Source organism: Podarcis cretensis (genome assembly GCF_951804945.1).
Source record: "Podarcis cretensis genome assembly, chromosome: 1".
In the NCBI taxonomy this organism is placed as follows: Eukaryota; Metazoa; Chordata; class Lepidosauria; order Squamata; family Lacertidae; genus Podarcis; species Podarcis cretensis.
In genome coordinates, this window is record NC_137170.1 from 7,700,592 (window position 1) to 7,723,517 (window position 22,926).

The window sequence follows — 22,926 nt, forward strand, 5'->3', positions numbered from 1 at the left end:
GGAGGAGCTGGCAATTCAAAAATTCAGAACCGGCAGTTAAACTGCCAGTCAGGGATCAGGGAGGGTTTGGGAAAGCACCTACATAGGAATCTGGATAGAGAAGGACCTGTTTTGTTATTTTATTTATTTATATTTATTAAATTTCTATAGCATCTGCACCAAACCCTGAAGTGACTAAAAACGTCATAAAAAGGGGCAGAATGGGGAGGGGGCTGGCTGGGGTGTTCGCAGGCTTTTTCAATGGTGTTTCAAATATACGTGATTTCACGGATGCGTGTGGTGCCCCAGAACGTAACCCCCGTGTAAATACACAACACAGTAAGAAACAAAACAATCGCACACAGAGAGATTTTTAAAAGCCAAAGCTTGTTTAATTAGTCAAAGGCCTGGGAGAAGAGGAACATTTTCACCTGCCACCTAAAGATATGCAATGAAGGTGCCAGGCAAGCCTCTCTGGGGAGAGATTCCACAAATGGGGAGCCACCACAGAAAAGTCCCTGTTCTCATGTTGCAGTGTTCTGGACCTCCCATGGAGCACACAAGGAAGGGCCTTGTGAGAAATTAGGGGTTAGCTAGGCAGGGCAACCTGGTTAAATTTCCTGAGGGGCAAGAAAAAATCCCATAAGAAGCTGCGAGAGTGTTGCTGATATAGTAATACTAATAACCGTTCTATTAGTATCCACAGACTAGGTTTCAAATTAGAGTACTCAATAAGGTTTTAAAGCTCTGTGTAGAGAGCATTTGCCTGAAACTATTGTGCCTCACTTGAATAACTATTGAGCTTAAAAACCTCACTGAGTGTAAAGAAATAAAAAGTCTAGTTTTGTTCCAGATGTGCCTCCTCATTAAAATGAACCTCTGCTTGGGGGAGAATAAGCAGCCAAAAAAGCATCCTTCACACAAGTAAAACACTTGGCTGTAGTATAATAAAGGAAAACACTACCACAGAAAACTGAAACAGACCTCTCTAGTGTTGCTAACAGGGAGAACTGGTTTTTTTAAAACACCCAGAAAAACGGTCAAATTACCCAGTTCTCATTCTGGGGTGAGGGAGTCTGTCATGCCTTCCATATCTGCCTCAAAGCAATGTACAAAATATAATAAAAACAGCTTTAAAAAACGGGTTTAAAAAAACAACAAAAACAAACAGAGCACAACTTAAAAAAATAAATAAATTACCAAGTAGACACCCATGGTAAAAACTCATTCACCCACCAGTTGGAAAGGCTTGCCAGAACAAAAATATCTTTACAAATACCTTTGTTTCTGGAAATTAAAGATAGTGGGCACCAGTTTGGAAAGGGGTGATAAAAAATGGATCCAGCAAATAAATAAGATGGCAGCATTCTGTTCAGCAGCTTTTGAAAGGTTCGAAACAATTTTGGCATGGTGCTTACAATCATGCTGTTTAGGAGGGTCAGGGCAGAGAGAAAACGAGAGAGATCCTGCTCCCTTTGGATTTCCTAGCCTGCAGGATCCTACAACCTTCCAGGTGCCACGCTCCATTTTGGGGGAAGCTGCCAATGTTTTCTAATACTGGAAATAGGGTCTGCTGCCTGCCACCCTCCCCTCTCTTGAAGACAGGCTGCTGCAGACATGCCTGTTTGGGCTGAGATTACCTGTTTGTGAGTTATATTAATCGCTGGAGCAAAAACTAATTATTTGGTTCGCTTGCGATGTCTTTCCCATAGAGGCTAAGGCTTAGACAATTACTTCATGGAATCCAAGGGCCTTGAACTACAGGGGAGGGAGGGAGGGAGGAAAAGGGAAGTTGCTCTCTTGCAACATTGCTTCATGTTATTTTATACATATATTTTTGCACACACATCTATGAGCCACAATAGTATTTTCACTGTGCAGTGCTGGGGTGAACTATAGGCAACGGACTGCCATTTCCCCACAAATCCCCTACTAAACTCTGAGAGATAAATTAATTGACTCGTGTGACCAAATTCAAAGTGTTGGCTATGACCTTTAAGGCACTATTCGGCTTAGGAGCAGGGCTGCTAAAAGGCCCCCACTGCTCACATAAGCCTGCTCGCTTTATTAGGATCACATATGGGGCTCCCCTTGTCAGTTCCAAACCCCTGCTCAGTTGATACTAAGGATGTGTGAATCTGTCAATTTTGGTTTCTCTCCATTTCTCATTTTCCCAGTCGTAAATTCACATTTGCACATTCCTGCAGCAATTTGCAATTTTATTTTATTTTTTTCAAAAACAAAACCTCATCAAAATCAGGCAGCCTTTGAGAGCAAATGTCTCCTAATTACACACATCTTGGTACACAGTTTTGATTGATATGCACATCTTTGCAAAACAATTTGCTATAATGTAATGCATGTTGCATGTCTTTTTCATGACCGTGCGGACTTATGTGCCTTTATTGGTTGGAGAGAGGCATTGCAGAATTCAGAGAAAAATCACAAATTGAAATGTGGAGAACTGAACAGAAAAGGAGAGAAACCAAAATTGGGACAGACTCATCCTAGTTGAGTAGTATCGAAATTTTAACAATTCAATGAACTATGCCAAGGATTGAACCCATAGCTTCTGCATGCTCTATAACTGAACTACTAGGAGACAAGTGATGCGTAAGCATGTCTCCCAGTAGCTCTATTTCATAGATACAGTGGTACCTCTGGTTATGTACTTAATTCGTTCTGAAGGTCTGTTCTTAACCTGAAGCACCACTTTAGCTAATGGGGCCTCCTGCTGCTGCTGCGCCGCCGCTGCACGATTTCTGTTCTTATCCTGAAGCAAAGTTCTTAACCTGAAGCACTATTTCTGGGTTAGCACAGTGTGTAACGTGAAGCGTATGTAACCCAAGGTACCACTGTACTTTTCTTTTTTTTAAGAAATCACAATTGGCTTGAAAAATTCTCACAGATTAACAACGTGGACCTAGGCAGGCAGGTATAAATTGCAGTGACCTCACCATGTCTCAGTAAGCACATTGGCAGGTAAAGCAAACCAATCGTTCTGGTGGCCACTGTTTAAGGTCACTTTAATTCAGGGATAGCAGCCCCTGCTTGGCTTGGGGAGAACAATTGATGGGTAGGGATGTAATTCCCCAAGCCAGCCTGTCAGAGCCTCTGTCAAGAGCTGGCCTTTCCTGCCCTCCCCTCCAAATCAGCACTCATCTCTGAACGGCAAAGCTTAAAACCAATCACTTTCTAACAACAGGAGATGCAGCTAATCAAACAGGGCAGGCGATGAAAGGAAGACGAAGGATGCTGACATAAATAAAAGTTTGAGGATAGAATCATAGAAGCATGGAACTGTAGAGCTGGAATGGACCCCAAGGGCTATAGTTCAACTCCCTGCAATGCAGGAATCTCAACTAAAGCATCCCTGACAGATGGCCACCCAACCTCTGCTTAAAAACCTCCAAGGAAGGAGTGTCCACAACCTCCTGTGAGAGGCGGTTCCACTGTCAAACAGCTGTCACTGTCAGAAAGTTCTTCCTGATGTTTAGTCAGAATCTCCTTTCTTATAGTTTGAAGTAACTGGTTCAAGTCCTCCCCTCCAGAGCAGGAGAAAACAAGCTTGCTCCAAGTTCCATGTGACAGTCCTTGAGATATTTGAAGATGGCTCTCATATCTCCTCTCAGCCTCCTCTTTTCCAGGCTAAACATACCCAGCTCCTTCAACCATTCCTCATAAGTCTTGGTTTCCAGACCACTGGTCATCTTGGTTGCCCTCCTCTGTACATGTCCAGCTTGTCAGCATCCTCTTCCTTGGCTATTTCCAAAGATTAGCAATAGGTAGACATGAAACCACCTTATCCTGGAGGTTAGACCATTTGTCTACCCGGACCAGTGCATATTTGTGTGTGTGTGTGTGTGTGAAACTACTTTTTAAAAAGAAAGAAAAAGAAAGAAAAGATAAAAGCCCAGGATTTACAGGATATTGGGGTTTGGTTTTTTTATTTCCTAAGTGACCCCAATTAATTAACAACCTGACAACAATTCCACTGCCATATGTAGCAGCACTTTGATGATAAGATCTACAACAGCTCAGGCTAGAAAGTCAATCGCTTATCAAATGTTCTAATCAACGTGAACATGCCGAGATCACTGGCAAGGTCACATCTACAGCGATTTTCATCTGTCCTCAGCTACTCCCTCAGTCGATACTCTGAACATGTTAATTAACACACACACACACCCCGTTGTAACATATCCTACCTTTGGACCAACAGCCTGGATGGCTCAGTTGGTTAGAATTTGGTGCTGATAATACCAAGGTTGCAGGTTTTATCCCCGTATGGGACAGCTGAGTATTCCTGCATCACATGGGGTTGGAGTAGATTATCCTCAAGCTCCCTTTGATGATTCTACGATGTTTCAAAACTTTCCTTCGAAACACAAACTTGATTCATGTTCTTTGTCCGTCACAGAAATGACCCAAGGTTTTTGTAACAGAAAAACACATTCCTCGAATTAAATTAGCTGGAATCACTGCCACAAAGTCACAGTTCTTTCCATAGGACTAAGGGCAGGGAAATATATTTGTGTCCTGCTCTTCCTCCAAAAGTACACAGGGCCATCTCGTTTTAGAGTCACAAATCAACCTGGCATAGCCAGTATGAACTGGGAGTCCATGCTGGAGGTGGCAACGGTCACTGGGTTAGATTGATAGCCTTGTTCCGCGGACAGATGCCCATGGGAAGCCCACAAACAGGACCAGAGAGCCATAGACCTCTCCCCACTTGCAGTTCCTAGCAAATGGCATTCAGGGGCATACAACCTCCAATAGCCATCATGACTAGTAGCCACTGATACCTGCCAGGAACTGGCTGCCCACTGAGAAGTGGTGGCTTGATTCTGTGGAGTGGGACCAGAAGCATTTTTGTTAGGTATTGTAGGAAAAGACCTGCCAAGGAAAATGAAGAACTTATTCATGTATGCGACAACGGCGGCAGCAAGAGTCTTAATAGCACAAGGATGGAAGAATGAGGAAATCCCGACAAAAGAACAGTGGCAAGAGAAATTGATGGATTATGCAGAACTGGCGAAATTGACGTACAAACTGCGAGACAAGGACAAGTGTGACTTTAAAGAAGAATGGGAACCTTTTACAAATTACTTATAAAATCAGCAAAATGAACTGGACTCCTTGGCAGGTTTTGAATAAACATACACAAATTTATTGTTAATATAATAGACAGATAATTTAAGGATCTTTATAATTTTACAATATGCAGAAAATAACATGTGTTGAAAAATCAGAGAGAGGAGGTGAGGGAAGTCTTGAGGAGAGGGAGGGAGGGTCTTTCTCGGGGAGGGGGAGGGGGAAATGGGGGGATGAAGGTGATGTGTTTTGATAATTTGTTATGTTGAAATTCTTAATAAATTTTTTAAAAAAAAAGATTCTGTGGAGTGGGCACCGGGAGAAGAGGGGTTGGAGACTTGAGTTGGAAGAAGGAATCAGTGAACTGGGAGAACAGCTGAGAGAAGAGATTCAGAGGCAGAGGGAAGAATAGGTGCAGGAGGAGGGAGGGAGAGGTCAGGCTGGGGTAGAGTCAAGGGCTTCCACAGCTCCTCCTCCTGCCCCCATTGTCTCCTGGGACCAGGAGAGGACTGAAGAGAGAGGAGCAGAAGCAGGATGCGTGGGGGCATAGTCTTTGCCTGCTTGTGCGCAGCTTGGGTGGGGGAGATGCATAAGCCAAGTTTGGGGGAGGGGCCTCACTGTTGCAGCAATTGCTTCGTTGGGTGTACACCTAGGAGTAGCAGAGAGACGTGGATCTGATGGACATGCCTTTTGCTAACTTGCAAGTATACATTTGACAATAGTCAGTTCCTCATTCTGAACAGCGATTATAAAGAGAGTAAAACCATTCCAAGTGGAACCTAACTGTATAATTTCAGCAAAAGCGGTGGATCCCACAAAACAAAACACCTTAGCTGTCAAAGCCAAGGACAAAGAGGTGAATCTTCAGTGAAAGCTGTACACCGAAGTTGCTAGATGCACCTCTGTGGGGAAGGAGCTCACACATGAGAGATCAGGAATGGAGAAACTGTGGCCCTCCAGATCTTGTTGGACACAAACTCCGATCAGCCTCGGCAAGCATGGCCAATGGTCAGAGATGATAGGGAATTGTGGGGTGGGAGCCACAGTTTCTCCCCACCCCCCTGGATTAGATAATCTTATGCTTCTAAGCATAAGACATCACCTTTCCAACAAAGGTCCATATAGTAAAAGCTATGGTTTTCCCAGTAGTGAAGTATGGAAGTGAGAGCTGGACCATAAAGAAGGCTGATCACCGAAGAATTGATGCTTTTGAATTCTGGTGCTGGAGGAGACTCTTGAGAGTCCCATGGACTGCAAGAAGATCAAACCGATCCATTCTGAAGGAAATCAGCCCTGAGTGCTCACTGGAAGGACAGATTCTGAAGCTGAGGCTCCAATACTTTGGCCACCTCATGAGAAGAAAAGACTCCCTGGAAAAGACCCTGATGTTGGGAAAGATGGAGAGCACAAGGAGAAGGGGACGACAGAGGACAAGATGGTTGGACAGTGTTCTCGAAGCTACCAGCATGAGTTTGACCAAACTGCAGGAGGCAGTGGAAGACAGGAGTGCCTGGCATGCTCTGGTCCAGGGGGTCACGAAGAGTCGGACACGACTAAACGACTAAACAACAACATGCTTCTAAGGCCATACTCTGTCATGCCACATATTCTACGTCTTTCAGGTGAGGGAAAGTACAAACAGTTCTCACATCTGCCGCACTTGAAAAGAACAATGTGTGCAACTTGGCCTCCGGTTGGATTAGCCCAAAGTAAACAACCTTTGTGATGTGGTCCAGAGACCACTTAAGGCTCATAAACTGCCTCTGCCTCACTGACGTCTGCAGAAGCGAACACACTGAAGCCCGGCTGTACCACCTTCATTGGCTTGCAGATCACTGCCTAGAAGCTCCCAAATCACACAAATCTATCCCAAATGCCTCCGAGTCCATTTTGCATTCCTCTTGCCTTGGTTTTACTGCAGAAAATATTTATATCGGGCATAAAAAATAGTGAAGCGGTAGCGATAAGGGGGCGGGGGGGGGGAGCTGCTATTAAACATAGAAGCACAGCATCCTTCAGTTTTCTGCATGAGTAATTTTATGTTTCATAAGCGGGTTCTCCTCCAAGGAGGAGGAGGAGGAAAAGAGGATGACAGAAACATGAGATTGCACCAGGCTACAGAAGAACTTCCTGGTAGACAGCGCTGGGTGCAAAAATAAGGGCTTGGTCCAAGCTACTGACAATTTTTCACAAAGCTTGTTTGTTTGTGTAATTAGCCAAAGGCCAGGAAGAATAATGGAATCATAGAGTTATCTTAAAAAGTTGAGACATCACCTTGCCAACAAAGGTCCGTATAGTAAAATGTATAGTTTTCCCAGTAGTGATGCATGGAAGTGAGAGCTGGACCATAAAGAAGGCTGATCGCCGAAGAATGGATGCTTTTGAATTCTGGTGCTGGAGGAGACTCTTGAGAGTCCCATGGACTGCAAGAAGATCAAACCAATCCATTCTGAAGGAAATCAGCCCTGAGTGCTCACTGGAAGGACAGATCCTGAAGCTGAGGCTCCAAGGCTTTGGCCACCTCATAAGAAGAGAAGACTCCCTGGAAAAGACCCTGATGTTGGGAAAGATGGAGGGCACAAGGAGAAGGGGACGACAGAGGACGAGATGGTTGGATAGTGTTCTCGAAGCTACCAGCATGAGAAAATAGCTTGAGTAAAAAGGCATGTAACATGTAACACCAATGGTTCCTCATGGAGGATTGGGTTGATTGGGAGTCAAAAGTGGAAAGTTCTGAGCAGAATATGATAGGAGCTAGAACCCAGGAAGGCCCAGGCAACAGCTTGCCACATTGCATTAAAAACCACTTTCTGGTTAATTGAACAGAACTAGACATTTTAATTGTTTGAAGTCTCCTAGAATACAGCGGTGCCAACAAAGGTCCATATAGTAAAAGCTATGGTTTTCCCAGGAGTGATGTATGGAAGTGAGAGCTGGACCATAAAGAAGGCTGATTGCCGAAGAATTGATGCTTTTGAATTATGGAATTATGGTACTGGAGGAGACTCTTGAGAGTCCCATGGACTGCAAGAAGATCAAACCGATCCATTCTGAAGGAAATCAGCCCTGAGTGCTCACTGGAAGGACAGATCCTGAAGCTGAGGCTCCAATACTTTGGCCACCTCAGGAGAAGAGAAGACTCCCTGGAAAAGACCCTGATGCTGGGAAAGATGGAGGGCACAAGGAGAAGGGGACGACAGAGGACGAGATGGTTGGACAGTGTTCTCGAAGCTACCAGGATGAGTTTGACCAAACTACGGGAGGCAGTGAAAGACAGGAGTGCCTGGCGTGCTCTGGTCCAGGGGGTCACGAAGAGTCGGACACGACTAAACGACTAAACAACAACAACAACAGAGTTGTAGAGTTGGAAGGGACCCTGAGGGGCTTCTAGTCCAACCTTCTTCATTGCAAGCATCTCGAGAAATGCTTTTGTTTGGTGACTAAAGATATCAAGGTGCCAGGTGAGCTTCCATGGGGAGGGCATGCCACCAATGGGGAGCCACTGCAGAAAAGGCCTGTTCTTGTGCCGGATCCTCTGGGCCGCTCGTGGAGGAGGTACATGAAGGGGAGCTTCTGGAGATGATGTCAGCATCGCCTTTGAGCCAGTGTACCAACTGGACTCATGCACTACAACCCCGAGTGGGCTAGGCGAGCTGGGTAGCACTGCCAGCGACCACCTTTCTCACAGGGACAGGTCACCGTGCTGTGGACTCACAGCTTAGAGCTGAGGGCACTGGATTCACTTGCACAATAATACAGTCGTTGCGCAGCAGAGTTTTGCAGAGTCTTGCAGAGTATAAACCACTCGGAGACCAGCTCTGTAGAATATCTTCCTTTTATTCTATAGCTACAACTATGATACAAAACTATATACAGAGCTAAAATATCTAAGCATAAATCAATGCTACACTGAGAGTCTGCAGCTGCTCTTAGCAGCAATCTTATCTCTAGACACGATCTCTAACACTCTCTCTCTCTCCGATACACTGACTGACTCACTCACTCACTGACTGATTCACTCACTGACTAATTAAGTAGAAAGCAGAACATTGCTCCTCCTCACTGTAGAATCAGCAGGCTCCTCAGGAGATTCTTGGATATGGGAGGGGTGAAATCTCCTCAGATTGCAGGGTCTGTATAGGTTCGTATTGCAGAACTACAATTCCCATCACCTAGAGTAAGCATGGCCAATAGCCAAGAATGATGGGAGGTGTGTTTCAACAACCTCTGGAAGATCAAAGCTTCCACACACCTGTTCTACTTGGATACAGTTCAATACGAATACGCTTAAGACTATCTTGCAAGTATTTTATCACTTACCTTTTTTGCAACATTTTCCCAAGCAGGAGCTTAGTATGCCTTTGTCCTCTTACGACATCTCTTCCACTCAGCTGGGGTTCATGTCTCTTTTTGCTTCCAGTGCATTTGGAAACCCATTTGCCACTTCTATCATGGGACACCATTTGCAGCACTCCCTGTGTGGAGTGTGCATGTGTCGAAGTGCGAGAAATATGAAAGTTATTTATATATTTTAAGAAGACTTGTGACATCAATGCATGTTCTTGTTGTTGTACATGTGGCTCTATCCACTGTTGTCCCTCCCCATCCCAAGGCAGCCAGATATATTTTCTGGGTGCATATCATATATGCACAGACACTGTGCAAGGCGAAGGACTCTTGCTGCTCATTTGGATATTTCTGTGCTTTTGATTTATTGTGCCAATTGCTTCGGAGACGTTGTCTCCTCTCTGGCCAGAGTGAATACTGACAGCTTAATTTATCACACATGTTGTTTGGTAGTCCAATGCTTTATATAAGCTGCTAAGCAAAGATATGGCCAGTTTAACAAACTGATTACTAATAAACCTTTCGCCTCATCCAGCACATTGATAACTAATTTTTCTTTGATAAGAACTGGAGACACAAAGTCAAGAATACTCCTAATTGAAGAGCTGCCCTAGGTTTTGTCTAAATGGAATTGGCCCTATAAGAGGATGCTGAAAACAGAATTGATCTATTATTGCTATTGGTGACTGCCATACATTGCAACAAAAGGGCAGCAATGGGATCAGTCGAAACTAAGTGTAGCTTCTCTATTAGAAATTAATTAGCATGGTATATTTGGACTTTATCCAGGGACATTTAGCTCAATGCATGGCTGGGTATTCAGTGCATTTAAAAACAGAACCAGCCAGAATGGCCAAATGTCAGAGGTGAAAGGAGTTCAAGTCCAACAACATCTGGAAGGCAACAGATGAGCCAACCTTGCTTTAAAATAAATAAATAGCTGCTGTTGAAGTATTGCAAGAAGATTGGATCAGGGAGGTTAAAGGGGCCACAGTAGACCTCACTGAATTCATCATCACGTCCTGCTCTTCCAGGAACTTATCCCCATGCTGTCAATATGTTTGCATGATGATCATGGATCTGACGGGCAAGCTACCATAAAGGTAAAGGGGACCCCTGACCTTTAGGTCCAGTTGTGGACGACTCTGGGGTTGCGGTGCTCATCTTGCTTTATTGGCCAAGGGGGCCAGTGTACAGCTTCCAGGACATATGGCCAATATGACTAAGCCGCTTCTGGTGAACCAGAGCAGCGCACGGAAATGTCGTTTACCTTCCTGCCGGAGCGGTACCTAGTTATCTACTTGCACTTTGACGTGCTTTCGAACTGTTAGGTTGGCAGGAGCAGGGACCGAGCAACGGGAGCTCACCCCGTCAGGGGGATTTGAACCGCCGACCTTCTGATCGGCAAGCCCTAGGCTCTGTGGTTTAGACCACAACGCCACCCGGATCCCAGCAAGCTACCATACTATATTATTATTGATATTACTTGCATTAAAAACAATTAAGAACCAACAAAAACCCTAAAAACACAGCTATACAATTAAAAGGCAGGACTAACAAATCCTGCCCCATTAAAAGAGGTCAAAATGTCACCCTTTGAATGAAAGGCCAAAAGGCTGGGGAAAGAGAAAAGTCTTTGACTGGTGCTTAAACATAAAGAGGGCGGTGGGCACATCTCACCCTTGAGATCACTAGCCAATCCCACCACGGGAAGTTACAAAATTACTAAATCAACAGGTAACATGCATGCAAACATGAGTTCTATCACACATTTCTGGATAGAATCTACCAGTTTTCTTGGGCTAGTGATTCTCCCCCCCCCCCAGTACCCCACCTTTTTGAAAATATTATGCCACTTGGGTACCAAAATGTCTTGGGCAACCCTGATGGAAGATGCAGCCCAAGGGCCCTGGGCCCAGTCAAAATATTTGCATAAGTTTTTGAATTTTTTTGAGGCAGGGGTTGGATGGTTGCACCTGCTCTGTGTAGGGTTTGGGGGTGGATAGATGGATAGGGAAAGGGCAGCTCTTCACATGCCTAGAAAAGCTTCAAGGAAAAGCACATGTGAATTGATCTGCGTGTGCTTGTAGTGTGCAAAAGGAGGACAGCGAGCATTTTCTCAAGATGAACAAGCTGATCTTGTTTTCGTAGCGCCACTTTTCACACTTACCCAGTTTTTTTTAAAGCACTCCAATGATTTCTTTGGGGGCTTCCAATAAAGACCTAATACTATTTCTGCAGCGGGGTCCCTGACTCCAGGGTACTAGAGCCACCCAATAAGCATGGAAGGGCAGTTTTTTTAGCCACTGTGCATCCCAAAGCTAAGCATTTAGGAACACTGAAAACAGAACATGCTTCAGTTCCAAGAGAACGGTTTGCAAGTTCTGTTATATCCCATGGAACTTAGAGGAAAACACTCCTGAAGTGACTCCGAAAGAATATATTGCAGCACTCCAAATCACTTGCCCACGTACGTGCACAGAAAAAAAGAGTAGATCTAGCAAAAAGGCAACGGACAGAGATCCGCATCCATCATTGCAGCGCATCCCTAATTATTATCTAATTATAGTATTAGCGTATAATATTAGCAGGGCTGTTGCTATTATTGAGGGACCCTGCACTCCTGAATTTGCACATTATCAGGATTATCAAAAAGGATAGGGCTGACCGCAGCTCAGAAGCTCCTTACCACCCAAAATCAAGCCAAGTACACTGACTTAGTCATTTCTCAAATGCCAGTGCTGTGGAGGTGGTGTTCCTTGAACACCAGACTCTGAAAGCTCAGTTATTTTAGGATAAAGCTTTGTTGTCTCATCATCGGGATGAGGCAGCCAGCCACCCGTAGCTTCCCAGACAAGTCGTACGCTGCCTAAAGCCTGAGAGATGCTGCAAGCCATATGGTCCTTGGGAAAGCTCATGGCTGTTGGAACCGGGTTAACTCCTTCCATGCAGAGACCTTGCCCTTCACGGTCCAGTGATAACCTGGCAATCTTTGCGTGGCCAGCTGGTGCAAGGCTGTGTGGCAGGTGTCTGCACCACAGGTGATAATTGAGAGCCAATATATATGCATATGTACAAGAGGCCTGACATGTAATATGGCAAAACAGATTCCCTGAAAATCAAAGCAGCAGAAGCTCTGGGGTCTACAAGCAGCTATTTGGCGCATGCCCATTAACATGTAGATAATGAACATAATCTTCAAGAGGCCTCTTTTTAGCCTATATTTAATGACAAGGGTCCACCAAACCTCATGAATCACTCACCCCTGTCCCGTCAGATACTGAGAACACCCGCCTTCCACCTGGCCCCCAGAAAGCAAAGCAAGTGAGCAGTATTTTAAGGCTTTCATATACTGTAAATTCCATCCTGCTCTAAGATATTGAAAACAGATAATGCAACAACACCACAACACATGCACCTTAAGATTCTAGTCTGTTTTATCTCCATCCCTTTCTGTATAATAAGGCTGGAGTTAGCCTTAAAAAAAAAAAAAAAGAATTCCCCAAGCTCAGGTAGGTAGCTGTGTTGGTCTGACGCAATCGAAACAAATTAAAAAATTGTCTAGCAGCACCTTAAAAGGTAAAGGTAAAGGTACCCCTGCCCGTACGGGCCAGTCTTGACAGACTCTGGGGTTGTGCGCCCATCTCACTTAAGAGGCCAGGGGCCAGCGCTGTCCGGAGACACTTCCGGGTCACGTGGCCAGCGTGACAAAGCTGCATCTGGCGAGCCAGAGCCGCACACAGAAACGCCGTTTACCTTCCCGCTGGTAAGCGGTCCCTATTTATCTACTTGCACCCGGAGATGCTTTCGAACTGCTAGGTTGGCAGGCGCTGGGACCGAGCAGCGGGAGCGCACCCCGCCGCAGGGATTCGAACCGCCGACCTTTCGATCGGCAAGTCCTAGGCGCTGAGGCTTTAACCCACCTTAGAGACCAACTAAGTTTGTTCTAAAGACAGGAGTGCCTGAAGTGCTCTGGTCCATGGGGTCACAATGTCGGACACGAATAAACAACAACAAAGTTTGTTCTGGGTATAAGCTTTTGTGTGCCAGCACACTTCTTCAGATACACTGTAGATACCCAGAACAAACTTAGTTGGTCTGCAAGGTGCTACTGGACATTTATTTATTTATTTTATTTATTCCCCAAGCTCAGTTGGTTAGAGCATGGTGCTGATTAACAGCAAGGTTGCAGGTTCAATCCCTGTATGGGACAGCTGCATAGTCCTGCATAGCAGGGGATTGGCCTAGATGATCCTTAGGGTCCCTTCCGACTCTACAATTCTGTGATATAAAATCACACAATACATACCTGGATACTAAACCAGAGGCCTTCTGCATGCAAAGCTGATGCTCTGGCCCATCACTCTCCCTTCCTTAAAATGCACCAATTCCCCATGTTTCATTTCAGCTGGGGCTGAGCATTAAAGGGTTAAGCTGGGGATAGACTCCTACATGTGGAGGGCCACATTAGCCTCCATTAGCCCTGCTCCATGAGCCATATTGGCTGGGGCTGATGGAAGCTGGGAGTCCAAGAACATCAAAAGAGCATGCGTCAGGTTCTCCATAGACCAAACGTTCATCATTTCACTACACGTACCTTCCCTTTGCTAACCTGGCCCACGGACGTCCACTACTCCACTCATTGTGTTAAGGCTTCAGGATCTCCACCCCACAGGCACCCCTACACACCCTTTTAAACTGCACCCTCATCCCAGCTTCCTCATCCAGAAGGGTGCTTTATTTTTGCTGCCGCTTTGCTTGCTGTTCTCACAGGGCTGTAGAAATTAAAGCAGCAAAGCGAGCCAGTATAATAATTTCTCCCCGTGTTCCCGTTTGATCTCTTTGGGGTATTATTGAGCATTTTACATAATAATCCTATTAATAGAAGTGATAGGCAGCTTAACGCAGTGTGAGGTCACCCACACTAGAAGAGTGAGACTGGTATTAGTTAATCACCAGAAGAGAGAAAATGAGGACTTTGATGAGAGAAAGAGATTTACCACACTCTAAAAGCTCCTACCTGATCAAGCCAGGGATATTTCATAGGAGGGGAGCCAAGAGAAACAGAATATAGGCTATTGTGAGAGATTCAGAGCAAGTTGCCATTGTAACAGTGATGGCAGCCAAGGCAGATTGATTGTGTGTGTGAAGTTGACAGAGCAGTCAAGAGTTGGAAGGAACTTCAAAGGTCCTTTTCATAAGTATTGGATATGAGGCAGACTTTAGTATCTTCAGAATCTTTGTATTTTCCACCCCTATATTTTTTTAAACCCACAAAGTTTCTAGTCCTTGGGGTTTTTTTATACCAACTTGGTGGGGAGGGGGGAGGGAATAGACTGCAAGTCTTGAAAACTGAGAAGCTCAGAAACTGAATACCTGCCAGAGTTAGCTCAGTTGGCTAGACCATGGAGCTGATTAACTCCAAGGTTGCAGATCTGATCCCCACATTGGCCAGCTGCATATTCCTGCATTGTAGGGGGTTGGACTAGATGATCCTCGGGGTCCCTTCCAAATCTATGATAAGCCAGAAGAGGATGTAGCTGCAGTGGTCATAAAGCTGTGTGTTTCATTTCATAACTGGGCTTCTTAGAACAGAATGTGAACATTCAAGTTTTGCTAAAATTGGTAAATGCCACTGATATGGTATCTAAGAACCTGTCAGAGGCCTCACGCCTTATTTCCCAAAGCCCAGTGTCTCACTTACATGGCTTTGTAAAGGCAGCATGAGGGCTGGGGGTGGGGAGTCAATTTTGGTCTTGCTTCTCCCTTGCAACTAGGTAGTGTGCGGCTCACAGATCCCGTGTCAAAGTACTCTTACAGCTCACTTGGTATGAAAAGCTGGGACGCCCTGTCCTAGAGGATCTGCCCACCCTCCATCCCTTTCTACTTGCATGTGTTAAGTTCTTGAAATAAAAAGAAAAGCTCTGATCTGAGAATTGGTGGAAGCTGTGTCCAAGCTGCTGTGCTAAGTTTTCAGGAAGAATTGTCAGAAAAGTGGATTTCCTAAAGCCCTGGATTCCTCTCCTGCTGAATCTTTCTTCTTCCACATTTTCCATTCCTCATCATCCAGCCATCCCCTTTCAATCTCCTTACATGAAGACAGGGAACAGCTAGCCAGAAGATGTACCAATATATATTGCCAATGGCCTGGTTCACACATTATGCTAAGCCATGGTTTGACCATGAGTTGCCCCACAGATGATAAAAACAAACCATGGCTTGTTTCTGCATTGTTTAGCTTGTTTTCTAACTGCTCTTACCTACTGCCTTTGTAGCTTGGTAAGCATAAGGGGTGCAGTGGCCAAAAAAACACTTAAGGAAGGATGCTGTGTTCACACGCAATACCAGCCGTACTTAAAGCAAACAAAGTTTTGTAAAACAAGATACCATGGTTTCAGACAATGTTAAACAGATCAATAGCTAAGTGGCTGGGCAGGGTTTAATAAAGTATGGCTTAGTGTTGTTTTTTAACTAGGCCAACAGAGGCAGCCCAAGGATGGCATATACTCTGGGAACTCATCTGACGTAAGGCTTCCTCTTTTGCACAAGAAGAGTGCAGAGTGTCACAACACCTAATTCCCATGAGACTGGATTTGTCCCAATTATGCCATACAGAGTTTTACATCAAACTTTCTGGACGCCTCTATTCCTCATTTGACCAAGATTTGACTGCTAGTATTTCTGGGTGTTTGTAAATGTGTGCACTTGCAGGGGTAATTTCTACCCAACTGACACCCAGCTAGGAAAGACCCACCTGATCAGCCCCTCCCACCAGGTTACCGCAGCAGGACTTAGCACTTAGCCACAGGGAGTTGAACTGCAGCCAAGTGGTTCCCAAATGGAAGAGGCCGTTAGAGACAGACCGCATTAGCCTTCTTGCTCCTTCGCTTGACCCAACGCTCAATTTTCACCATATTAACCATAGTCTAGAGTAGCTTTCATTTTTGTTTTCCTTTGAAATCTTATGCCAAAATACCTAAATTTGTGTCATTCAAATATCGTTCCCAGCATTTTAAATGAATTAGGGTCCACTAAAGAGGTCTGTCCATCTATGATCTAGTAAGAGGGCGTTCTCACTTGTTCTTTCACTCTCACACAAATATTTACTCAACTGGTCACACAATGTGGCGCTGCCTTTAAGCATTATTCACAAAGCAAACACTGAATTCCTCTGACAGCTCTGAAGACTGAAAAAGAATCAAAAGGAGTCAGGTGGTAATACTTGAATACCTTTTATTCCCCCCCTCCTGTAAAATGGCTTGTACTTCCAAAACGTACAACAGTTAAATTGTGTTAATATCCATTCACATTGATGTATATAAAAGGCCAGCTTTCACAAACATAACTCAGAACGTTCAACAGCTGGTAACACTTTTGAAGTAAACATTGCCATTACCCCCATTCCCAGTGGGCTCATGGGAATGAGATGCAGTTCTGAAATTTGGGCTTGGGTTTTTGTTTTGTTTTTAAGAAATGTATTTAGAGCATAGCAAAAATATACTTTTACTTGTTGGATCATGCTACAATTTTATCCAGGTGCCGAGTTCACAAGGAGAATGTCAAAATGTCATGTGTGCCTTGAAATGCGTTTGCAGAGGGCTTGCTGCTGAAATCTCTCTCAGATACATGGCAAACTACCATAGGAGTCTCAGGAAAATCCATAGCTCATTGGCAAAGGCATGGCTTTGCAGGCAAACAGTCTCAGATTCCATCCCTGGCACCTTCGTTGAAAGAACCTTGAAGATCAGGCTGGGCAGGGGGCATCAGAGGGCAGAGCCATTGCTTGTTCAAGACAGTACTCAGCAGGTATCTGGAAACTTACATCAGAGCCTGTGTGCTGTGGTCTGAAACAAGACTGAAATGGTATTGCCATTGTTGGGGAAGAGATGTGGCAAAATAAAATAAAATAAATGCTTTTCACGACTTCTGGGTGACCATCTCACCCCTCAGTCACCTCCTGTTTATGGCTCAGAGCAGATCAAGTACTTTGATCGCTTTTCTTTCTCTGAAATAGGCTTTTCTGACAAAGTTAACCACCACCACCATTCTGGTCAAGAAACAGCACAGGTTGGCTAGGTTAAAATCCCAAATAACTCAGATTCCACAACTACCCACTGCCCTGCTTTGCTCTTCCTTCCAGATTGCCCTTCAAACAATTATCACGTGCATTTTCTGTGCCAGCAAGATCAACTGCTATCAAAAACTAGAAAGTGCTCTAAACAACACAAAGTCTTGGGCAAATTAAATACCAGTTAATTTATCGCGGCATAAGCTTTCATGGGCTCATCAAGCCTGACAAAGTGTGTTTGAGTCTCTGAAAGCTGATGCCGCAATAAATTTGATATTCTTTAAGGTGCCACAAGACTCCTTGCTTGCTTTGCTGCAAAGCAACCACCTCTCTCAAAACAATGAATGCTCTTCCCCCCCCCCCCCAAGCAAGCTTCTCAGTGAAGCCAAGGAGAAATTTGCATAAGTGACTTGGGATCGATAGGAATTTTTGTTTTTTGTTTTGCTTATTTTAAAGGGAAATGGTTTGCTGATCTCTGCTGGGGAAAGTTACATCTCAAGAACAATTTAGGACTGTTCACTAAATTTTTAAGGGACCAAAGTTGCTGCTGGGCTCAAATTATTTTCCAGAGTCGTTTGGATCATGGGGTTGATATGACTGGTTAAGGCACACCCATTTAAAATCAAATTTGGGGCAAAAAGGAGTGCAGGGGCTATAAGAGTAAGTTATTATGGATTTTCTAAATTAGGCTATTCTCTAAAAACAGGTGCACCAAAAAGGGTTATCCGGAACTGGAGAGCCAACTTCCATGGAACGTGTAGCCATCGTAAATCAATCTTAGGCAATATGATAGTTCAAAATGAACTTCCTCTCTACAGACATTAACTGCTCCTGTACTTTCTACCTAGAAATAGTGAGAAAGACATACAAGCATCAGCAGGAAAAGACGTTTAGAGCCAGAAGTTGGAGTTTAGTCAAAGCTTGTTTGGAAGCAGCTAAACAAGAACAGTTCAGTGGGGAAAAAAACACCAGATTTCATATTGTTATGATGCTTTTGGAGACAGATGTCTTACAACATGGAGGTATGAAAGCTTTCAATGGCAAAAAATTGTGAAGTCTACCTATGCCCTACACACCAGCAGTATCACTTACTTGTGTTAGCCACAATGAGACTTTGTTCAACAAAATCTGGATTGTTTCAGAGAGAACTTAACTCCTCTGACTTCAGTGTTTCTCGTGCTAATCAGCATTGGAGCATGGGTCCGGATTCAATGTGCTCTCAAACACTGACAATCATGGCAGCACAACAGCGATCTTATACACTAGTTTTGCCATTCACGGTAAAGTCTGGGATAATCTAAACGTCAACTAGGAAGTATAGGAACTACGAGAAGAGCGAAAAGCAATGCAATTTGGACAACTCTTTGGATATACAGAACACCAGAAATCTTTATGGAAATGAGCATGTCAGAGAAGTCAGTGCTTCAGAGCTACTGAACACAGCCTGAGCATTATGGAAACCTGGGAAATCTTCCAACTGTTCCAACATCATTCTCTTTCTCACAAAAATGCAATGAAAACAGGGGTGAATCCAACACTTTTGACATTAATGTTACAGTAAATCAGTTCCTCGTTTCTCGAAACACCCACTAGATGCACCTGTCACCGTGCGGAACCTAGGTAACAAAAAAGGATTCAGAATCACAGGTTGGACTGTCCAATGGATCCTTCTTCAAAGAGTCTGGAGTAGCTTCAATGTAATCCACAACTGAAGTGGGAACAATCTCTAGGTATACATTCACACATGGAAGGAAACCTAATTGTGGGAATATTCTACACCTGAGCAGGGCCTGAGTATCACTACTGTGTTTGTCTGCCCTTGCAGTTGGCAAGCAAGGCAGATTTCAAAACTCTGATTTTATGATATTTTGCCAGTCGGCAAAAGGCCTCTTGATAACAGAGCCTGGAGAGCAGCAGACAGAATAAAGGAGGGGTCTGAGGCACCTATAATAAAAGATCAGGATGGGGTTACAAACCGTGACACAAAAACAGGGTTATCGTCAGAATTTGAGCTACACATTTGTCTTGAGGAATATCAAAGGTGAGGAGCACTCATTTTAAAAAGGCACTAGGACAAAGTGTTTATAAAACAATTGGCCCTATTTCCCAACCTACTGAGTGGGGCAGGCAAGCTACGGAGTATGGCATTTGACAGAAAATGCAGCAGAGTGAGTGAAACCTTTCCAAACAAAAGAAATTGGTGCATCAACTTAAAATGCTGAACTTTTTTATACAGCAAAATTGTATTAAACAGCAGCAGATAAAAACAACATGCCCCATCACTCAGTGGGCAATGAACATCTGAAAATGTTTAAAAGGTTAACTATAAAACAATATTACATCCAAAATATGAACAGGCCAGTTCAAGTATATACACAATATATTAAAATCATATAAATTATATATTTATACAAAGGGCACACACATAGCAAGGGGTTGCTGTGAATTTAACAAAATGGAGATCCAAACTGCCAGAATCACTTCAGATGTGCAATTAATTTTTCCCTGTGGGTTCTTTTTTCATGTCAACATTGAAGAACTAATACCTCTGATACCACAAGTACGGTGGTGGTGGGGGGGGGATGGAGAAGCATAAAAATACCCCAAGCAGATGAAAATGCGAATATGGTAAGGGCATTATAGTACATGAAATCCCAGTCAGTTCACAATGAGCACTGAGTTGTCTCCTTTCCCACAACTCCACCCACCCACTTCAAACCAGGAATTTCAAACCACATAGGGGATGAATTAATTCTGGGTATTTAATAGTAACATTTGGTGTTTCTCTGAATCTCAAAATAGAGAAAAGGGGGATGGGGAGGACAGATGGCAAACTGAAAAGTTAATAGCCTGTGTTAAACTATTGCAGGATGTTTGCACATTGGACAGCATCATAGAAGGAAGCTCAGCAAAACAGCTTATTTTTAATTACTGATTTCAAAATAGCTACCAAATATTTAACCATCTGTAGGAGGATTCTTGGTGACTCGCATGCTTAAGACTCAAAGAGTGTCCCAAACCAGCCATCACATCTTGGCCAGCGTGTCTTATGTTTTGCAAGAGAGCAGACCGAAACCTTCTTGCTGATGTAGCAAAGCAGCCACTTAAATAACTAGATTTATAACAAGTCACTTTGCTCACAGGGCCAAGACATGCGAGGGGAAACGATATCAAGTGGCAATAAAGCCAAAAAGGCAGAATTAGAAACGGACAGAAAACTGTGAACATGGCGAATGTAACTGCATATATGTAAAAAGTAACACAAATTGCATCAGATGCAAAGCTGAAAAGGGCTGATATCATATTGTGCCTTACCATCCCTGGGTTTTCATGAAAGCTGTTTTCATGTTATCACAAATCCCTGTGTTCCCACATTGGTGAAGGAGCCAGTTTTCATTGGCTTCAACCCCTGGTGCTGCAGCAACACCAGAAAATGATGGAGCCATGTAGGCAAGGCCAGCCTTGGTGTGAAGGGCACGCACAACACGGCACAGCCATAGAATAAAGTCATTCAAACACACAGTAAGGGCACAGGATGAAATCATGGAAAAGTGGCTCTTGCAACACTATGACAACATATGAAGGGGCCCAAGGTTGGTCACAAATTAGCTTAATGTTGGTGCGAAATCTATAAAACACGTGGCAGGATGGTAGTACAGTGGCTGTCAGAGAGTTGTGCTGCCAGAAGTCAGAAGCAAACTAATCTTTTTGCACATAAAAAAAGTGACCTAACACATCTGTTGGAGCAGATAACCCGTATCTTAAATCTTCCCACATTATGTTTCACGCGTAATGCTAAATACAGGAAGAACATGCAAGGGTAACTTCTGTGTCAAAAAGACATTAATATGCGAAGTGACAGCGATCTCCAAATTTCAAGTAATTTTGAGTATTTTTTCTTTCTTTTTGGACAGCTGCATTACACCACACTGCAGAATTCCATAATATTTTTGTGCTATTGTTTATGAAGCCAACCTTTCGTGTTCACGGCTTGTTTAATGCATGTATCTAGTGAACATTCACCCAGGTTTGCTCACACATTCAGTACATCCTCTTTGAGAATGAACTATTCAAGTTAATTATATTGCAAATTAAAAAAGAGAGAGAGAGATAGAGATAGAGATAGAGATAGAGAGAGAGAGAGAGAGAGAGAGAGAGAGAGAGAGAAGGACAGACAAATTACATTCTGTATGCTCCTTTTAGCTTGAAAAAATATGTGTCTTAAAGGCTTGTCAAAGTTTAGAAGAAAAGCATTTCTGTTAAAAAATCCAAGATTAAAAAATCATTAAGACATTGGTATCTTTTTTTTTTCTTCTTCTGATCAAGGGTACTAAGAAAAAAATATTACAAATATACTACAATTTTACCAAGAAGATGTCATCATGAACATGCTTCTGTTGAGCATGCAATGCCACTGATATCTGTTTGGTTCCAGGTATCAGTGTATCACCACACTCCACATTACTCCCAGCTGGTTTCTCCCCCCCCAAAAAACCCCCGAAAAGCCCTCATTAATAACAATCCTATAAAAAGGTAAAATCTAGAGTTAGTGGCAAATTCTTTATCTTCACAGTAAATTGTTAACCATGTGAGCTTTATCGTGGTCATCTGTAAAATGGTGTCGTCAGTCAATTGGACCCTGAAAAATAAGTTTGACACAGTTCTGATCTCCGGACAGCTGGGTAGCGCAGAAAGGGCAGGCAGCATGGAACGCATGAGTACCATGTGGCAGTGGGATCTGGGACCAGTATTTGGCAGACTTCTCCGAGCACACATGCCCACAGGGGGTGAAAGCATACGTTGGAGGACCAGCATCAACATAAAAGCCTGCCTCGCACCCGAGCCAGAGAGGCACATAGGGACCAACGGTTCTGCACATAGGACACTCGCGCTCGTTGGCTTCTGTGTCGCTACGGTGCCCCCAGTTGTGATAGCCATGGACGTGGCCACAGCTGAGGTAAGCCCAGGGCTGTTTCTCTTCCACCACTTCCTTGCGGTTGATGCTGGGAAACGCCAGCGTGTTCAGCCCCACGGGGCACTGCGGTCTCGCTGCATTGATCTCTTGCCGTAGAGCCTCTATGTGTTTCTGAGTCGGTGTATGAAATAAACCATCTGCTGTTCTCCACAGGAGTGTAGCTCCACACAGATCAATGAGAGAACCATCTTGCAGGACGTTGGTTTCATTTTCTACCTAAAAGGGCAGACGGAGATGGAGAACGGTTTGACAGCTAATTCATTCTGAAGCGAAGTGACCCCACCCCACGCAATGCATTTTCCACACACACACCCCTTTTCTGTCAGCCTCTTGTACATCCAATGTAGCGTTCAGCTTCCTTCTGTTCTCCTACATGGATTTTACGTAGAAATGTTGATGCAATAGCCCCTCCTCTACAGCAAGCTGCTACAGATTAAACAAAAAGAGCAAATCCAAATTCCTT

The 22,926-nt window shown here is 44.0% G+C and overlaps 1 protein-coding gene and 1 long non-coding RNA gene across 2 annotated transcripts in view; one reads left to right on the plus strand and one right to left on the minus strand.

The window, feature by feature from the left end:
* Positions 1–2,631: 2,631 nt before the first annotated feature.
* LOC307209073 lies at positions 2,632–17,331 on the plus strand. The gene is made up of 2 exons (XR_013835300.1): positions 2,632–2,961; positions 15,896–17,331. It is a non-coding gene; the product is annotated as an uncharacterized lncRNA (long non-coding RNA).
* The window catches only part of PELI2 (pellino E3 ubiquitin protein ligase family member 2), an 80,228-nt gene continuing 73,938 nt past the window's right edge, over positions 16,637–22,926 (minus strand). Inside the window, exon 6 of the mRNA XM_079954148.1 lies at positions 16,637–22,679. Coding sequence (XP_079810274.1) covers positions 22,113–22,679 — 567 coding nt within the window. The 3' untranslated portion in view covers positions 16,637–22,112. The remainder of the gene's footprint in view (positions 22,680–22,926) is intronic.